Source organism: Dromiciops gliroides, chromosome 1 (genome assembly GCF_019393635.1).
Source record: "Dromiciops gliroides isolate mDroGli1 chromosome 1, mDroGli1.pri, whole genome shotgun sequence".
Taxonomy (NCBI): Eukaryota; Metazoa; Chordata; class Mammalia; order Microbiotheria; family Microbiotheriidae; genus Dromiciops; species Dromiciops gliroides.
Genome location: NC_057861.1, coordinates 105,463,874 through 105,483,530, shown reverse-complemented (window position 1 = coordinate 105,483,530; position 19,657 = coordinate 105,463,874). Strand labels below are relative to the sequence as shown.

The 19,657-nt window shown below is 36.8% G+C and overlaps 1 protein-coding gene across 1 annotated transcript; it reads right to left on the bottom strand.

Moving 5' to 3' along the window:
• Positions 1 to 1,019: 1,019 nt before the first annotated feature.
• Positions 1,020 to 1,514, bottom strand: LOC122736840 (60S ribosomal protein L13a-like). Its single transcript, XM_043979250.1, has one exon. The coding sequence runs from the start codon at positions 1,512 to 1,514 to the stop codon at positions 1,020 to 1,022; it is 495 nt and encodes a 164-aa protein (XP_043835185.1).
• Positions 1,515 to 19,657: the final 18,143 nt, after the last annotated feature.

Here is a 19,657-nt window from a genome sequence, read left to right as displayed (position 1 = left end):
TTTTCTTCCCAAGTATGAAAGACACACCCCTGTTTTGAATTGGACAGTAAAATGTTTTGTCACATTTTCCTTTGAAGTCAAGTTTGTAATGGAAATATGCCAGAGCATCTTTCAGCACTGTACTCTCACTGCTAGGTCAGAAGCAATCATGAACTGGCACTGTTGGTGGGACCATGAACTAGTCCAACCATTGTACAAGTCAATTAGGAATTGTGCACAAATAAGGTGGCTAAAATACCAATAATAATATAGCTAGCATGTATATAAGTCTTTAAGGTCTACAGAATACTTTATATATACATATATGTATATATATATATATATATATGTATATATATATATAAACTCATTTGATCTTCACAAATACCCTGTGAGGGAGATCCTATTATTCTACCCATTTTACAAATAAGGAAACTGAGGTTAAATGACTTACTCAGAGTCACATCACAAGTGTCTCAGGTACTATTTGAACTCAGGTCTCGCATTTACCCACTGAGCCACATAGCTTCCTATCTTGTTGCCTCATAGATCCCATTGCTAGGCATACAAATGAAGGAGGTCAAAGATAAAGATGTATACTCCAAAATATTTTAGCAATCCTTTTTGTAGTAGCAAAGAATGAAGAACAAAGTAGATGCCCATCAATTGGGGAACAGTTAAACTAAGAAGTTGTCATATATGCAGTAAGAAAGTATTCTATTGTTTGTCCATTTTTGAAGAGGACCATTGACAACATGGACTGATGGAATTATATTTAAGTGAGCCAGAGTTGTACAAAGTCATCAGTTTCTCTCTCCTTCTTCTTCTTCTTCTTCTTCTTCTTCTTCTTCTTCTTCTTCTTCTTCTTCTTCTTCTTCTTCTTCTTTTTTTTTTTTTGCATAGAGGATAGACTTTATTTGACTCACACCAGCAGCCCGTGTTTCTTCAGCACTTTTGTGTATTTGTGTATTTTGCCTTCCACATTCTTCTCAGTTTGCTTACATAGTTTCATGAGCTTCTTTCTCTTTCTATAATGGATCTTAGGCTTTCTCCTTCCTCTTCTCTTCCAACATAGCAGTAACTGCCTGATAATTCCAGCCAACCTCATGGGCCAGGCGCCCCAGATAAGCAAACTTTCTTGTTGGCTTCAGTCTGACCACTCTGAGAGCTGCTGGGACAACCATGCGTTTCCACTTGTTATAGGGTGGGGGAATGCCATCAAACACCTTAAGGTGTTCCAAGGCAGCCTGACCATGCTTGGTCTTGTGGGGAAGCATCCCTTTAATAGTCCTCCGGGAAATGTGGCTGGGGGCTCTGAAGTGATAAGGACCTTTTGAAGGGTTTGTATTCATTCCCTTTTGGAAGAAGGCCAGGTATTTTAGCTTGTTCTGGTAGAAGTTTCCTGAGATGTTGATGCCTTCCCAGTGAACCAACACCATCTTCCGCCCCAGGAGTACTTGCTTGGCCACAATGGCAGTCAAGTGGCCCAGGAGATGGCCCCACCCATCAATCACCAGGACCTGCCCATCTGCCATGGTCAACAATGCCCAGGAAAAGCCAGTTTCTCTCTTCGAGAGTTAGCAAAGTCCAGTGGAAGGACAAGAATCAAGATGATTGGTGATGGCCTGAAATTTAGTGGATGACCTTGGTATCTTTGATGTCTGTCCAAGCCCTAAGTGTGCCACAGTGCCTGTTTCAGCTGCCTCCATGGCCATTGGAACAAATTGTTCTTATTCACCCATTTCACCAGGGAAAGTCTTTATATGAATGGGGTAGATATCCCCTTAACTCACCCACAGGTTTGAGGCCTGTCAGTTACCCTTAACCTGGTTTAGCCTGTTTCCTGAAACAGTTTACTAGGGTGTGGTCACTGTGAATGCTACAACTTCTTGGAGTCACAGGTGATAGTTGGGTGAAGGTGGATGCCAAAGGTGGATGAGCAAACCTGAAAAGGGCTCAGCAAGCCCTCATAGCAGAGATGTGAGTCCTTCCTGAAGACCCAGCAGTAAGAAATTTTAAATGTAATAAAAATAAACCTGAGAAGACATATAGGTGAATGTGAGGTGAAATAAATAGAACCAGGTAAATAATATACACAACTACAATAATATAAAAGGAAGCAATCACAACACTCTAATGGAAATCAAATGCTGTGAAATGATAATGATTAAAAATGGTTTGAGAGGGGAATGAAATGGCAACTTTCTTTTTTGGCAGAAATGGGAGGACTATGGGTATGGAACATTCCTCATAATGCCATATATTTTCACTGATGTGCTGGTTAGTTTTGCTGATTTTTTTTCTTTTCTTTTCTTTTCTTTTTTTTTTTTTTTTGGTCTTTGTCATAAAGATTGGCTTTCCAGGAATGAATGGAAGAACAGGCAAAGTGATAAATATAGGTTATATAAAAGCAAAGCTCATCAATTAAATTTACTTTTAAAACTGTAGTAATTTTGAAAAATTAAGTAAACGTGGCCACCTTAAATGAAAGAGAGACATCAGAGGATAAGATGGATATATAGTGACATGAAAACAATGAACATGAACTTGAACAGACTTTAAGAAGATAGTGGGGGAGTAGAAGGGCCTGGCTTGCTGTGGTCACAGAGAGTTGGATGCAGCTGAATGACTGAACAAAACCAACAACCCATTAACAAGTATAAGGGTTAAATATGATGCTTTCTGGACACCAGGACTCAGGCAGTGTGGACTCTTCCATAGTGTGACTAACTTATATAGTTTAAAGTAAGATTCTAAGTTGAAGGATGCACTATACAGAACTTATACTTTCCAGAATGTAGGCCTGTGTAATAACATCTTAGTGAAAAAACTTTAACAAAAGACTGCATTCCTTCCAATGGGCAGTTCTCAGTAGACAAATCTGAAAGAGACTATAATAATCACTTAAACCAACACCCTAGTTTTACTGTTGAGGAAAATGAAGATTAGAGAAAGAAAATGACTTGCCCAAGGTCACACAGGTAAAACGTAGCTGAGCTGGGATTTGAATGCAGGTTCTCAGATTCTAGTGTGAATGACTTTTCTATTAGACCTGTGTTGCTTTTACCAGCTCTCTGTTCCAGCAATTCGTCCTTGATCTTGATCATTCCTATTCAAAGAGCCTTCTATGTTTACCATATTAGGTTCATTTTAATCCTGCTCTATGTCCCTTGAGAGTCATCTCTCTGAAGTCAGTGCCAGCAATTTGATTCTGAGGAGGGGGAAGCTCACAGAGGGCAATGGGTCACAATATCCTGCCTAGGAGGACTTGGGAAATAAATTCCAAGGGTGTTTACAGAATTTCATTCCCCTAAGACTCCTCAGATTAGGACAGACAACTCCCACACCAGGAAGGAACCACCTCTGTTTCCCCCATCAGTACAGAGGAAAGGACACCAATAGTCATTATGTTTCCTGATGCTAGGGAACCTGAGTTTTCTGCCTTCAATATCTTCCCACTCTAATTTTCCTAACATCTGTTGCTATAGCAATCTTCCCAATGTACACCTTTAATCATATCACTCTCCTACTGAGAAATGTTTAGTTTCTCCATTGCCTATCATATAACTGGTCATCCTGGCTCTGTAGCTTCCATACTCCAATCCATTCTGAATATAGCTTTCTAGATTATTCTCTCTGCACAACCAGCTTGATTGTGTCACTCCCCTCCAAAAACATTAGTGGCTCCCCATTGCTTACAGAATAAAACACAAAATCTTTGACTTGACATTCAAGGCCTCCCACTGTCTACGTCCAACCTTTCTTTCTACCTTATCTCATGCTGCTACCCTCATTCTATAGTAAAACCAAATGGGCCTATTCATTCTTTCTTAATTTTTTCCTATTTTCCCCCAGATTTGGGCCTTTGTTACCATCTTCCCACATTCCTCGATGGAGTACCTCCTCCACAATCTCTCTTTGTTAAGTCTTTAAAATTTTTTATTTCATTCATTTAATTTTCTACTTTCTCTCCCTCCCATTTTTATTTTCTCTCCCTCTCATATGACACACACACACACACACATCAGTCAATCAAAAAGTATTTATTAAGTGTCTACTATGTACCAGACACTGTATATTGAGGGTAAAAAGAAAGTCATATATATATATATATATATATATATATATATATATATATATATATATATATAACATAACCTATATCAAATTACCTGCTGTCTAGGGGAGGGGGGAAGGGAGGTAGGGAGAAAAATTTGAAATGGGAAATCTTATATAAACAAATGTTGAAAACTATCTCTGCATGTAACTGGAAATTCTTTACCCTGCGTCAGTTGCTTCTTTGTCAGGAGATGTGTATCCTACTTTATTGTGGGCTCCGTGGAATCATGGTTGGTCCTTGCATTGATCGGAGTACATAAATCCTCAAAGCTGTTGGGGTTTTTTGTTGTTTTTGTTTTGTTTTGTTTTTGCAGGGCAGTGAGGGTTAAGTGACTTGCCCAGGGTCACACAGCTAGTAAGTGTCAAGTGTCTGAGGCCGGATTTGAACTCAGGTTCTCCTGAATCCAGGGCAGTGCTTTATCCACTGTGCCACCTAACTGCCCTAAGAAGACATTTTTAATTACTTCACACATGTGAAAAAAAATCAGAATGTGCCCCATATAAAAAAAACAGCTATTGTATAAATTATTCTCCATGTTCTACTTACTTTTCTTCTTACTGAATCTTTGCTTTCTTATAAGTGTTAGCTCATAAGAAATAGAGTGGAGGATCAATGGAATAGGCTAGGCACAGGAGACACAATAGTAAATAACATTAGCATTGTACTGTTTGATAAACCCAAAGACTCCAGCTTCTGGGATAGGAATTCAGTATTTGACAAAAACTGCTGGGAAAACTGGAAGATAGTATGGCAGAAATTAGGCATAGACCAACATCTTATACCTTATACTAAAATAAGGTCAAAATGGGTACATGGTTTAGACATAATACTTGATAACATAGGTAAATTAGGAGAGGAAGGAATAGTCTACCTTTTAGACCTTTGGAAAGGAGAACAGTTTATGACCAAGCAAGAGATAGAGAATATTATGAAATGCAAAATGGATGATTTTGATTACATTAAGCTAGAAAGGTTTTGTACAAACAGAAGCAGTGCACTCAAAATTAGAAGGGATGCAGAAAGCTGGGAAATACTTTTTATGGCCAGAACTTCTGATAAAGGCTTCATTTCTAAAATATATAGGGAACTAAATCAATTTTATAAGAATCCAAGTCATTCCTCAATTAAGAAATGGTCAACGGATATGAACAGGCAGTTTTCTGATGAAGAAATCAAAGCTATTTATTCCCATATGAAAAAATGCTCTAAATCACTATTGATTAGAGAGATTCAAATTAAAACAACTCTGAGGTACCACCTGACATCTATCAGATTGGCTAATATGACAAAAAAGGAAAATAATAAATGTTGGAAAAGCTGTAGAAAAATTGAAACACTAATGCATTGTTGGTGGAGCTGTGAACTGATCCAACCATTCTGGAGAGCGGTTTGGAATTATGCCCAAAGGGCTATAAAGCTTTGCATACCCTTTGATCCAGCAATACCACTTTTGGGTCTTTTTCCCAAAGAGATCATAAAAAAATGGAAAAGGACCCACATGTACAAAAATATTTATAGCTGCTCTTTTTTGTGGTGGCAAGGAATTGGAAATTTAGGGGTTGCCTATCAATTGGGGAATGGCTGAATAAGTTGTGGTATATGCATGTAATGGAATTCTATTATGCTATAAGAAAAGATGAGCAGGAGTAATTCAGAGAAACCTGGAAGGACTTGCATGAACTGATGATGAGTGAGATGAGCAGAACCAGAAGAACATTATACACAGTATGATCAACATTATGTGTTGATAAACTGTGAAAGACTAGATTCTTCTCACCAATACAATGTTACAAGAAAGTTCCAAAGGACTCAAGATGGTAAAGGCTCTCCAAATCCAGGGGAAAAAAAAAGAACTGTGGAATATGGATGCTGATTGAACCATAATGATTCTTTTGTTCTTGGTGTTGTTGTTTTTCTTTCTTGAGGTTTTTCCTTTTTTGCTATGATTCTTCTCTTATAACATGGCTAATTCATAAATATGTTTAATGTTATATATATCCTATATCAGATTGCCTGCTGTCTAGGGGACGGGGGGAAGGGAGGGGGGGAGAAAAATTGGAAATTGGAAATCTTATATAAACAAATGTTGAAAACTATCTCTACATAAAACTGGAAATAATAAAATGCTTTTATCGGGAAAAAAATTTAAAAATAGAAAAAAATAAGGGGGTTAGCTCAGACGATCCCATTCTCCAAGAAGCTATGATCACTCTTAGCAGAAGAAATCTGTTTCTTCTCCAACATCTCTTAGATAGATACCCACATTTTTTGGGAGCTCTCTTGTACACTTTCTGCAGTCTGATCTTCATTATACTTATTTGTGTCCCTGTTGTATTGTCTAGTGGGCCATAAACTCCTTTAGTGAGTGACTATGTTTGATTGATTTTTACATGACCAGTGCCAACCACAGTGTTTCACAATATAGTAGTTTATAAATATTTGTTAACTGAATTAATTAATAAAATTCTCCCTTGTTTAGCAGGTCATCCACAAAATAAATCAGAGATAGAAAAAATATAATTCAATTCAGCAAAACGTGTATTAAGTACTCACTCTCAGTAAGGCTAGTGATACAAAGATCAATTGTGATACTATGATGATATTTGATATGAGAGGTGATAAGAGTATAAATTGGGGGAGTGATTGTGTGAAGATAGAGAAAGGAACAGATTTGAGAGATGTCATAGAGGTAAGAAAAATGGGAGACATTCAATGAAACCTTGGGTAGGAAGATCAGACAACATCCCTACCTTCCTCTTTTACTCACTTCCCCACCTTAAGTATGGGCAACACAAAGTTAAAAGGTGAACCCATATGTGGGAGAAATGAGAGAATTATAAAATTAAAACATCTGGAGAAATATTTTGGGTAGAGTTGGGGGGGGGGGACCTTTGCAGAGACAAAATCTAACTGATTAGAACATCTTCCAGGATCAAGGGAGAGATAAGAGACATGCAGAAATCCTTGTACATTGTATTGTCCAGTTCATCAGGGCATGAGGGAGGCTTGGAATTCAGGTCAAAAACTTAGTTCAGGAATAAAAATTGAGGTTTTGTCTGCAGAGTCCTTTCTGTCACATCTCTCAGGAACTTGGCCCTGATGGGAACCCTAATAGAGACTGATTTCTATCTTGTGTCCAACAACCACTTCTCTGAAATTACAACTCCCTTGATACTAATTGGCTGTCCCCATTTAGCCTATGTGAACAGAAAGGCCAATTAGATTTATGTGTGAAGCCTAAGATGCTCTTTCACCTTCAGAACTGGCCTACTTAGCACAAGGGTGACACACATTGTCCAGAAACTTGTCCCATTTTTATTCCATATTTCATAATATTTTAACAATTGTAAGGGTCAAAAGGACATTTGTTGGATGTTACAAAACTTCTCATTGTTCTAGTGTTAGGAAACTCAAGCATCCTTCCAGTTCTGAAACTTCATTCAGAAATCCCTCAACTCATAGTGAACTAGAGTCATAGAAATTAGGCCTGGAAAGGATGGGAAAGAGTGAATTCTGGTCCAACACCATCATTTTAAAGGTAAGGAAGCTGAGATCCAAAGATTAAGTGACTTTTCCAAGGTCAGAAGTCTAGAACACATGTCCTTTGATGCATAATATAATGGTGTGTTTTTTGTTTTTTTACTCAACATCTTGTGCATATATCATTTATGACTACAAATACATTGGGTAGCAAATTGAACGTCTGTTGTTATTCACTTTCTTTAGTTCTAATTCCACCACTTAACTGTTTGACACTAAACAACTCATTTAATTTCTCTGTACTTCAGTGCTCTCATCTGTAAAATGGAGATAATAATACTGGTTTATAACAAGATTACTATGAGCAAAGTGCTTTGTAAAATTTAAAACATCATAGAAATGTGAGCTGTTATTATTTTTATTAATCAGATGGGGGCTTGAACTGAATGTTCTCTGAGATTCTTTCTAAATCTTTGATTCTGTGATGGTTCCTAGGGACACTGAAAAATAAACTTCTCATTTCTAAGGTGAGATTCTTATTTTTTTTGGGGGGGCATTAGGCATTTATTAAAGCATACCAGGTATTCACATGGAGTTCAGAAAGTTAAGAAAAGGCCTATCTAGCCTAGAGTTCAAGCCTGGTCAGGTTCATCCTCAAGTCTTCCGTCACAAGCCTGCTTCAGTCATGAAACTGAAATTCATATTTTTAAGACAAATTTTCCCCATTTCTTCGTACAAGATGTCTTAATCAATTTCATCTCAAAATAGAGCCAGACATTTTGTTGGGAGCATTATGTTCCCAAATCTACTCAGATCTTATACTCACCTTATCATTAGACTTAGGAAGAAAGTCCTGGAGACTTTTTCAGCTGGATAGTTTTAGTATTCATTTTGATGATGGCCGGGAAAGTCTTCTAGCAAATTTGTTGGCAGTTGGGACCCATTTAATCAGCAAAGTGCATTGATTCCGTTACTCCTTCAAAGGCATGTGCTATCGATCTCGTGCCCTTCTTAATTGCATGCTTGGAAAACTGACTTCTCATGGATGCCTTTTGGTTTTTAATTTGATATCTTCATTTCCAAACTCAGGACCTGGCAATTGTCAAATATTTCCCAATCTGTGTTTTGATTAAATCACAAAAGTAATTTTCTGAGAACTCCCTGACTTGCTGAGCATTTTACTTCACCAGCTCCAGTATGAGGAGAGAGACATCCTGGATGTTAATGAGGGTATCTGTTGGTGATGCTAAGAGTATCTGAGTCAGCTAGACAGAATGGGTAAAACATTAGACTTGGAGTAAGGAAGTCCTGATTTCAAATCCAACCTCAGATGCTTACTATCCGTGTGATTCTGGAATAGTCATTTAATCTCTCTATGCTTAAGTTTCCTCATATGTAGCATGAGGGTGATGTTAGCTCCTACCTTCCAGGGTTGTTGTGAAGATGAGAAGAAATGATATTTACAGAGAGCTTTTCAAACCTTGAAGTGCAATATAAATGTTAATTACTGTTTGTCCTTTGTTCTTGAAGAGGAAGGGCCATGAGATCTGAAAAGTGATGTGTTGACTTGCAAGTGAATTGGATTCAAGTGAGGCAGAGCTGTGCAAAGTCACCAGCCTCACTCTCTCCTCTGGAGCCATCTGAGTCCAATGGCAAGATATAGGTCAGGATGACTAGAGAGGGCCCTGGATGCACTGGGAAGCCTAGGCCTTTTAAAACTAAGGACTTTCACAAGTCTCAGTTGGTCTAAATGTCAGTTATTATTAAATTCATGTAGCACATCAGTTAACAAAACTCACATTTTCTCACAACAGATGTCTGTTCATATTTAAAATGAAGATAATATTTGTCAGCAAGTATTTAATATCAAGTAACATGGTTAGTTCTACCCCCTTTTAAAACTATCACTTAACTCTTCCATGTCATCCAGTTATTGTCCCATATCCCACCTCCCTTCAATGAAATCCTAGAATTGTCTACACTCACTGCTTCCACTTTTCTCACCATCCACTCTATTCTCAGCCCCTTACAATCTGGCTTTAAAGCTTCCCAGTCCTACCCCTGTTCTACAAAACACAACCCTGAAAAGTTGCCAGTTTGGAAGAATTCACTCATTTAGTGAGACCCATGAACTCCTCAGAATAATATTTTTAAATGGATAAATTCTTTCAATTTTTCCCAATACTACAAAAACAACTCTCTGTGAGGTTTCCGGTAATACTTAACTGACAGACTCAGAATTGTCTAACTCAGGTGGACCAAATCTGGCTAGCAGTCTATTTTTGTATTGCCAAGGAATGTATGTGTTTTTTTATAAAATATTTTAAATACAATAAAATTTTATTTACAAATTAAAAAACCAGTCAGAGTCTCCAGAATGTACAAAAGCAGTCTGCTATGAGCACCAAACTTAGTCCTTCACTATAGCTTGGGACATTTCTTTGCCATTCACCCTCTTTTTAGTACCTTACCTTTTGTCTTCTAAGTCCCCACTCTACAGAGACAACACTCTACAAAGTTATCTGTAGTGACACCTTAGCTGCTAAATTATATAATGATCAATGCTTATTCTTCATCCTCCTTGACCTCCCCAGTCCTTTTGATACAGCTAATGATTGACCATCCACTTTTAGCTTCTTTCACTGCTACTTTTCTGCAGGTGTGCTTAATGTTATATAAATGCATGTCTCAAAATTGCATATTAGTAGAAACCATAACATAAATATACTCTGAGAGAAATCCTATAATGCTTTATTTTAAGAGCTGTATAAATTTAGGTCACAGATTGACTTGGAAGCAAGAGAGTCTAAGTCATGCATGAGAAATACTCTCCTTGACAAAATATCCAAAAAATAGTCATTTAATAGTAACCTGAAGACTTCAAATAAAAGGTAACCCACTGCCTTCCAAAGAATACCATCCTACCTTTGGACAGCTCTAAATTAGTAGATTTTCATATATAAAACTTAAATCTCCCTGCAACTTACATCCACTATTTCTAGTTCTTGCCCCCCAGAAACAATAAAAATAAAACTAATTTCTCTTCCATGTTGTAGTCCTTCAAATATAAGGCATCATGTTCCCCCTAAGTTTTTGCCTCTCTTGTCTAAAAACCACAGTCCCATAAACTATGCATACAGAATTCATAAAGTATGGGTAAGGTCTACTGTCACAGGTCTATTCCTTGATGGTAAGAAAAAGGGAAAAGTAAAATATTCTCTGCTAGGATGTGCTTGTACATCTTGCCTACAGTTTATGGAAATTAAAGCCCTGTTCCTTCAACTGATCTTAATATGACATGATTTCAATGCTCTTCATCATACTCTTGATCATTCTCTTTCTGCTTTCTAACTTGTTAATGTCCTTCATGAAATGTGATAACTAAGATGAATACATTGCTCTACATGAGAGATATAAATAGATTTCAAGTGGTCTATTAACTCGAATGGGAAAAATCCATTTTTTAAAATTTTCATTAACTTCTAACTTAAATTTAGCATGTCCTTAAATGATTTTCTTCTAATCATTCTGCCAAAGGTGTCCATAACACAAAAATGGTTCAGAACCCCAGCTCTAGATATAGTGAGATTAAGGCAGAGTAGAATGGGACTATCACTTCTCATATTCTAAACACTATGCTTATTAATGCAAAGATTTAATTAGCTTTGATACATCATATTGTTGATTTCTATTTATCTTGAAGCCCAATTAACCTCCCCCAGGGCTTTTTCATATGAATTGTTGTCTAGAATCATCTTAGCCTTCTAGTGTTTGTAAAGTTGATACATTAATCCACATATAAGAATTTACATTTATATTTTAAATTTCTTTGTATTTATTTGGGCTCATCCTTCTAGCCCATCAAGTTCTTGTAGGATTCCAAATTCATTCTGCATGTTAGCTATTCCTCCTAGCCTTGTGTCATCTGTAAATTTGACAAACATACCATTCATTCCTTTATTCAGGACAGTTAAAAATGCTAAGCAGAACATTAGAGATGTACTTCATATGTCAGATACATTTTAGCTGGAGTTAGGAGCACACTGGGGCATTGTAGAGTATTGCCTAATTGCTTATTTGGGGATGTTTGGGAACAAACTGAAAGTTTCTTCTACCCATCTCCACACCCACCAATTATTTACGTGTTTATGGGCCCCATTACTATTTCTGGGGACTCATTAGGATACAATTTCTTTCCAGAGCCCTGGCAAGACTCCAGCTATACTCCTATTTTCAGCTGGTGCAAACCATCATGAAACAATTATTCTCCTACCTCTACAACCTCCTAACACTAATCCCTTGTCTAATTCCTCTCCCTTTTCTTCATTCTCCCTCATTCTCTACTTGCCTCTTGCCTAGTACCATAGCAAAACACAGTAGATAGTTAGGAAGGAGAGGGTGCCTTTTGAATTGGGCCTAAGAATGAATTGGGCAAGGTATCATGCCAGGTAGAGGAAAAAGCAGCCTTTTTTACCTTTTCTATGTCAAGACTTGGCCGTGAAGGCAGCTGGGTGGTGCAGTAGATAAAGCACTGGCCTTGGATTCAGGAGGACCTGAGTTCAAATCGGGCCTCAGACACTTGACACTTACTAGCTGTGTGACCCTGGGCAAGTCACTTAACCCCAATTGCCTCACAAAAAAAAAAGATTTGTCCTTGTCTTTCAATAACTTTCCACTATCAATTGAAGAAGGTGTCACTATCATCATATAATGGGAACTATTTTCAAGAATTGTCATTTTTTCCTTCATTTTCAAAGAGGACCATGACAGTTGTCATGACTTGCAATGAAATAGATTTAAGTGAGGAAGGACTATTAAAAGTCACCAATGTCACTCTATTCTCTAGAGCCATCTGGATCGAGGGGCAAGATATATTATCAGGGTAGCAGGAAATGACCCTAGATGGTTAAGGCAATCGGGGTTAAGTGACTATCCCAGGGTCACACAGGTAGTAAGTGTCTAAGGTGAAATTTGAACTGAGGTCCTCCCAACTTCAGGGCCAATGCTCGTTGTCATAGTGTGGTTTTTTACTCAAATTACTGTATTTAATTTATACCCTTTATTTACATAGCATATATAATATTAGGTTTGAAAAGAACTTTTGATATCATTTATCTTGCTCAAGCTCATCAATTGATAAATGAGAAAACTGTGATCCAGAAAAGTTGTGACTTACCTAATGTCACATATATCTATAGACAGAAAAGAATGGCATATTCTAGTTAAAATAATTGTAGTTAAAGTAATGATAGAAATTGGAGTCAAGAGCCCCAGATTTTAGCATCTTACTAGATTTAAGGCTTTGGTCAACTTACTTCAGCTGAGCTTCAGTTTCCTCTTTTTTAATGATTCTGAAAATACCTAGCTTTCCTACCTCACAATGTGGTTGTGAGAAAAGTAAATCTTAAAATGTTATTAAATCTTAAAATGTTATTAAACTTAATATACTCTTACCCTGCAGTAGCACTACTAGGTCTATGTGCAAAGATGATTAGGGGAAAAGGAACCTATATATTCTAAAAAGTTTATTCAGCCCTCTTTATGGTGGCAAAGAATTGGAAATTGCAGGGAAGCTGATCAATTGAGGAATGGCTGAACAAGTTGTGGTATATGATTGTAGTGGCATATTACTGTGCTATAATAAATGGTTCGAGCAGGTGGGGCTCATTAGCCTTGGCAGGCAACCCAACGAGGGGAAGGAAACCCTGATTTTAAACCTCTGCTGCCTTGTGGCTATACCCATATATGGGAAAGGCTTCAGGAGTTAACCCCAAGGAAAAATCAGGAATCGGAGTCCCTTAGGCAGTTGGATGTTGGACATCACATCCCTCTGGCAACTCCTACAGCGGCACTGGTGCCAAACTGTACTGGCTCTGCCTCTCCTTTGGATCCACCAATGTTGCAGAGAGGAAAAACCTGCTGCATGAGCAATAGCTTGTTTTCCATATTGATCCGCCCAGGCCAGCACCCTGGAGAGGACACTCCAGCTACTCCTCATGGGGCAGATACAACACGGAATGCGGCAGTTACCGGTTATTAGTCATTCAGGAGCTTCGACTCCCTTATAGTACTGCACAGCCACACTGTGGCCTGTGGCTCTTCAAGGCGCTGATCCATGGTCGTCTGTGACTGGTGGAGGCCTACTATAATAAATGGTCAGCTCAATGATCATAGAAAAACAGGGAAAGGCTTGAATGAAATAATGATGAGTAGAACCAAGAGAACATTGTATACAGTAACAGCAATACTGTTTTAATAATGTCTGAGTGAATGTCATGTTGACTATTATAAATACCCAAATTAACTATAAAGGACATGTGAACAAAGATGCTATCTACATTCAGAGAAAGAATTGATAAATAGAAATCTGTATGGAATAATTTTACATACATGTGCATGTGTGTATATATGTGTGTGTATACACATACACATGCACTTACACACATAAACATACTTATACATATACATATGGTAGACATCTCTAGTGGGGGATAGAGAAGAAAAATGGGGAAAATATCACATTAATAACCATTACATATTTAAAAGGAATAGCTATTTATACATAATAGATTTGCAATTTCACATGCAATCATCATTTTTACTATACTATGCTATGAAAATGCTTGTTTTATCCCATAAATGTGAAAACATAAATAAATGGGGGAAAGAGGAGGAAGGTTATGCAAATGTGTTGCTTGCTTTTGTTAGTGGAAGAACTAGGACTAGAACCCAGGTCTTCTACCTCCTGGTCTAGTGCTTTATGATACTACACCAAAGTAGTCCTATGCTCAAAGTACCAGCAATTCTGATGCTCAAGGCCAGCACCACAAAACATGCCTATGACAAGCAGCCAAAGAAGACAAGGTAAAGAGATTTGTGAAAGGGAAGACCTTGGATTTGGGGACACAAGCCCACAAGAAACACCAAAACATCACCCCACAGGGAGAGCCTAAGAGTCAAGGACATCGCCCAGATGGATAAGACACTTGAAGTATATCTCTAGGAAGAGCTCACCTTGAATAAAACCACTACATGGGAATAAAGCACAATCTGGTAGCCTCTTATTTCAACTAATTATTCATGCTAACTAGGTACAAAGTTCAGGTTTTTTTGTTCTTGGTTTTGTTTTGTTTTTTTCTAACAGTTTAAGAGTACAAGTGTTCTCTAAATAAATTTCAGCACTCTGGACAAAGCCTCAATGCCCTGCCCTAGTTACAGCAGCTGCCTGTGCTTACACTCTAGCATCTGGTAGTATTTTAAATTAAATCACAGAGATGAACACTATTGAGAATGAAACATCAAGACTTTTTGCTTCCAAACCTCAAACACCTTGGAAACACACTTGAGGAGAATTCCAGAGGAGTGGGTAGGTTGTTGATATTCCACACTATTGCCAGGAATTCATCTTTTAAACACCATGGTGAGTTTGAAAAGAGTAATTTCTTTTTCTTTCAAAGCTGTTGTTTATATTGTTTTTCTTTCTCTGACCCTTCTGACAGTCAAGGCTATAATTGATTAATGTTCCATGATTGGGAGGGGAGAACTTTCATAAGAAAAAAGTGTATTCATTCATTATATAATTTTTAAAAAATATTGTGTGTGGAACAATATGTTATACCCTGAGGGGAATGTGGAATAAAGAAGATAAAGTCCTTCCCTGCAAATATTTATAATCTGAGTAATCTGTGATATACACGTATATACATGATATAGATAATATATTAAATGTTTAAGAAGAGTAAAATGTTTTGTGTGAGATCAGATGAGCCAGAAATCACCTTCAGCTCAGAATTTCAAAAAAGGTTCCCTGGAAAATGTAGCATTTGAGATATACTTTGAATTCTAAGAATACACACACACACACACACACACACACACATACATATATATGTACACACAGAGAGACATACATATGTCTGTAAATATGTCTAGAATATATACTCTCTCCATATTTATGTGTATGTGTAAGCATACAGAGGCATTATACATCTATATATCTACATATTATGGAAAGACAATGCAGCATACTGAACATACTTGAAGTCAGAAAAATCTTTTAAAATACTACCTTTGACACTTAGTAGCTATGTGAACATGGGTAAGTCAGTTAGTCTCTATGAACTATATTTCTTCTATCTGTAAAATGCATATAATATAGGGAGTACCAGAAACTTAAAACCACACTAAGACGTTTGTGATAACCTATAAAAGTAACACCTAGTTTAAAAGGTTGTTATGAAGTTCAAATGAGATAGTGCATGCAAGGTTCTTTTAAACTATAAAGAGCTATATAGGACAGTTATAAAAATCCTATATAAATAATTATATAATAATACAATTATGATTATAATAAAAGGATTTTTTATCAGTGAGGATTTTTCCTCTGCTGATATAGATCATAGCCAGTCTATACCATTAAAGACAATCTTCATAGGTAGTTATAGCTAAAGATATCCTTCACCCAGCAGCTAACCTGTTAGTGATTAGTCTCTTCAAACTTATTTAAGGAGCTGGACTTTTGGATAACACATTCACAGTTTTTCCCCTGGCTCCCCACACAAAGTCTTCCCAGCTTGATTGAAATTGATAGAGTATGTGTTTCACTGGCATAGCCTTTGAGGAACCAGGAAAAAAGTCATCATGATGAGGTCCTAGAATAGAATTCAGGTGGAGGATAACTATGTTATAATGTGATATCAAATAATTTTGTTGTGTTTATTGTTATGTACATAATGGTATGGACCATGTTTCTCCTCAAAGTTCTTTCAGTTATTTAAAGTTTATCTTCTGTCTATACAATGTTGAAGCATTAAGAAGAAAAGTAAAAAAATGATTCAATTCACAATCCAAATGTTAGGTCTTCCTTGTGTTCACCATCGAGATAGTTTAAAATCTGGATGTCATTCGCTTCACACTTTTGCTTAAGGTTGACTTTGAGGTAATTATCTCACACATCCAGGCCCAAAAGAAGGAGGCAAGTTCATTCAATCCTTGAGAGCAAAGAGTTGCATGTCCAGATACATGGCTGGGCTGAAAGCAACCCCCCCCATGCACGCGCGCGCGCGCGCACACACACACACACACACTATTAGACATGCAGATGCATAGTGACAAGTTAAGGCAAAATATGCTATCTTCTATAATAAAACAATTGGGCTGAATACCCATATACTAGCCTCATCCCTGCTACCAACTTGCTGTGTGACTTTGGATAATTCAGTTCAACTGACACCATGAAACTCTCCACTGTGATTTTAGGGTGGAAGATTACTGCATAGGCAATATGATTGTAGAAGAATATTCTGAGAGGGGGGCTAGGGGATTAAAAAAAACTAAAAAGAGTAGACAAGGATAAGTTAGTGATATAGTGATACAATGCTTTGTCAAAATGAAAGTGTTATTGCTTTATACACATACATAAACATATATATGAAAAAATCAATAGACATTTATTAAGCACCCATATATGCCACCCATACATACTAAATACTGAGGATATAAAGACGAAAATTAAATAGTCCCTGATCTCAAGTAGATTATAATTCCATATGTAAAAAAAAATTCTTCCAGTGATATTTGGGGTATTTGATACTTGGCAAAGTCTTCATCCTGTTGTTCAAGGAAAAATAAAGTAATTAGAAGCCAAGAAAAGTTATTTCATGAAGAGATGTTATAGGAATTTGAATTATTTGGTCTAGAGAGAAAACTAATTATTTAAAGAAATCTCATTAACTCGTATCAGTTTATTAAAACAAGGGCATAATTTAAAGTGACAGCTACAATTCAGATGAATGGATGACCTACTGTTGTTCTTTGAGACAAATAGATAATCAGAGACCTAATTGGATGTTCATTTCTCTTTCTGGTTCCTTGCATTTTATATTATCAAGGTTGTATCATGTTTGAAGCATCCCAGATTGTTATTGGAGGAGTAGTCTATGGATCATGATTCAAGGAAGAAAGGAAGGAGGGAGGGAAAAAAGCATTTATTAAGTACCTACTATGTGCTAAGCAATTTACAAGTATTATCTCCTTTGATCCTTATAATAACCATGAGATGTATCCTCATTTTACAATTAAAGAAATATACAGATAAAGGTCAAATGACTTAGCAAGGGTCAAATATCTAGTAAGCATCCAAGTTCAAATTTGAACTCAGGTCTTCCTGACTCTAGAAACAGTATGCCATCCAGCTGCTTGAAGTCATGCTGAGAAACTGTGACAAAAATTATCATTTCCACTTAGTCTCAATTGTCTGTACATCCACTATTGTTTCATATTAATTCATTTGGATTAAAGGTTAATATCTCCAGTAGTCATGTTAATATCTAAACTTGCCCAGAAAGCCAACGTAATTTACAGAGACATTAAGGAGTATTGGAAGGAACAATGGATTCAGAACACAGAGATTTAGCTTTGGGACTCAGGTTTGCTACACATGTGATCATGTACAAAGCAAGCATGCACTCTGTCCCTTAGTTTTGTTTTTTCATTTATAAAATAACAATACCTCTAAGATTGTTGTGAGAAAGGTACTTTCTAAACTGTAAAGTATCATGCAAATGTAATTATTGCTACTTAGATGACACAAGTGTCAGAGGAGAAGCTAACATGTTAGATATAGTCTTCTTAATTATTCCTCCTACTAATGTACTCTGAAATCCAATGACAATGGACTTCTCGATGTTCCTCAAACACTCCATCTCCCAACTCTATGCATTTTATTTTCATTTTTTAAAATAAATTTAATGATGTATTTTGTTCTTTACATCATCATAGATTACCCTCAGTATTCTTCTCTGTACTCTTCCCAGAGAGCTATCTCATATAACAATTATATTTTTTAAAAGAAAATGAAGAGGGCAGCTAGGTGGAGCAGTGGATAAAGCGCTGGCCCTGGATTCAGAAGGACCTGAGTTCAAATCCGGCCTCAGACACTTGACACTTACTAGCTGTGTGACCCTGGGCAAGTCACTTAACCCCCATTGCCCCGCAAAACAAACAAACAAACAAAAAAAGAAAATGAAGAGGTGAAAATTGACACATCCAATTTATATATTGTAAAACTCTGAAAATGTGCAACATTCACTTTTGATTTTTTCAGTGCATTTTTTCTATTTACATTGTCAGGTATGTTGTTTTATTACCTCTTCTTACTTTACTCCTCATTGGTTCATATATATATATATATATATATATCTTTCCACATTCATCATTTCTTTGTTGTTATTGTTTAGTCAATTAGTTATGTTCAACTCTTAGTGACCCTATTTGAGGTTTCCTTTTCAAAGATACTGGAGTGGTTTGCCATTTCCTTCTCCAACTCATTTTACAGATAAGGAAACTGAGGCAAACAGAATGAAGTGACTTGTCCAGGGTCACACAGCTAGTAAGTATCTGAGGCCAGATTTGAACAGAGGCTCTCCTGATTTGAGGGCCAGTGCTCTATTCACTGCACCACTTAGCTGACCATCCTTTCTTACCACACAATAATATTCCAATTCATTCACATATTACATTTTTAGACATTCCCCAATTGATAGGTGTTTACTTTTGTTCTGATTTTTTGCTATCACAAAAAAGCACTGTTATAAATATTTTGGTGTATATGAGGATTTACTTCATATCCATGGCTTCTTTGGGGTATATAAGCCAAGTAATGATATCTCTGAATAAAAGGTATAGGCATTTTAGTTGTTTTTTTTTTCATAATTCTAAATTGCATTCCAAAATGTTTGAACCAATTCATATCTCCACCAATAATACATCAATACACCAATCTCCTCCCCACTCCTCGAACGTTGACTTTTGCCATTTTTTGTCATCTTTGCAAATTTTCAGGGTGTGAGGTGAACCTTGGGATTGTTTTCATATGCATTTTCAAATTATTTGTGATTTAGAGCATCCTTTCATGTGATTAGTGATATTTTTCTATTTTTCTTTTGAGAACTCTTTCTTTCTATCCTTTGGCTACTTATCTACTTGGAAATGACTACTGAAGAGGAGAGATGGAGAGACAAAAAGACAGAAAAACAGAGACACAGAGACAGAGATAGAGAGAGACAGAATCAGAGGCAG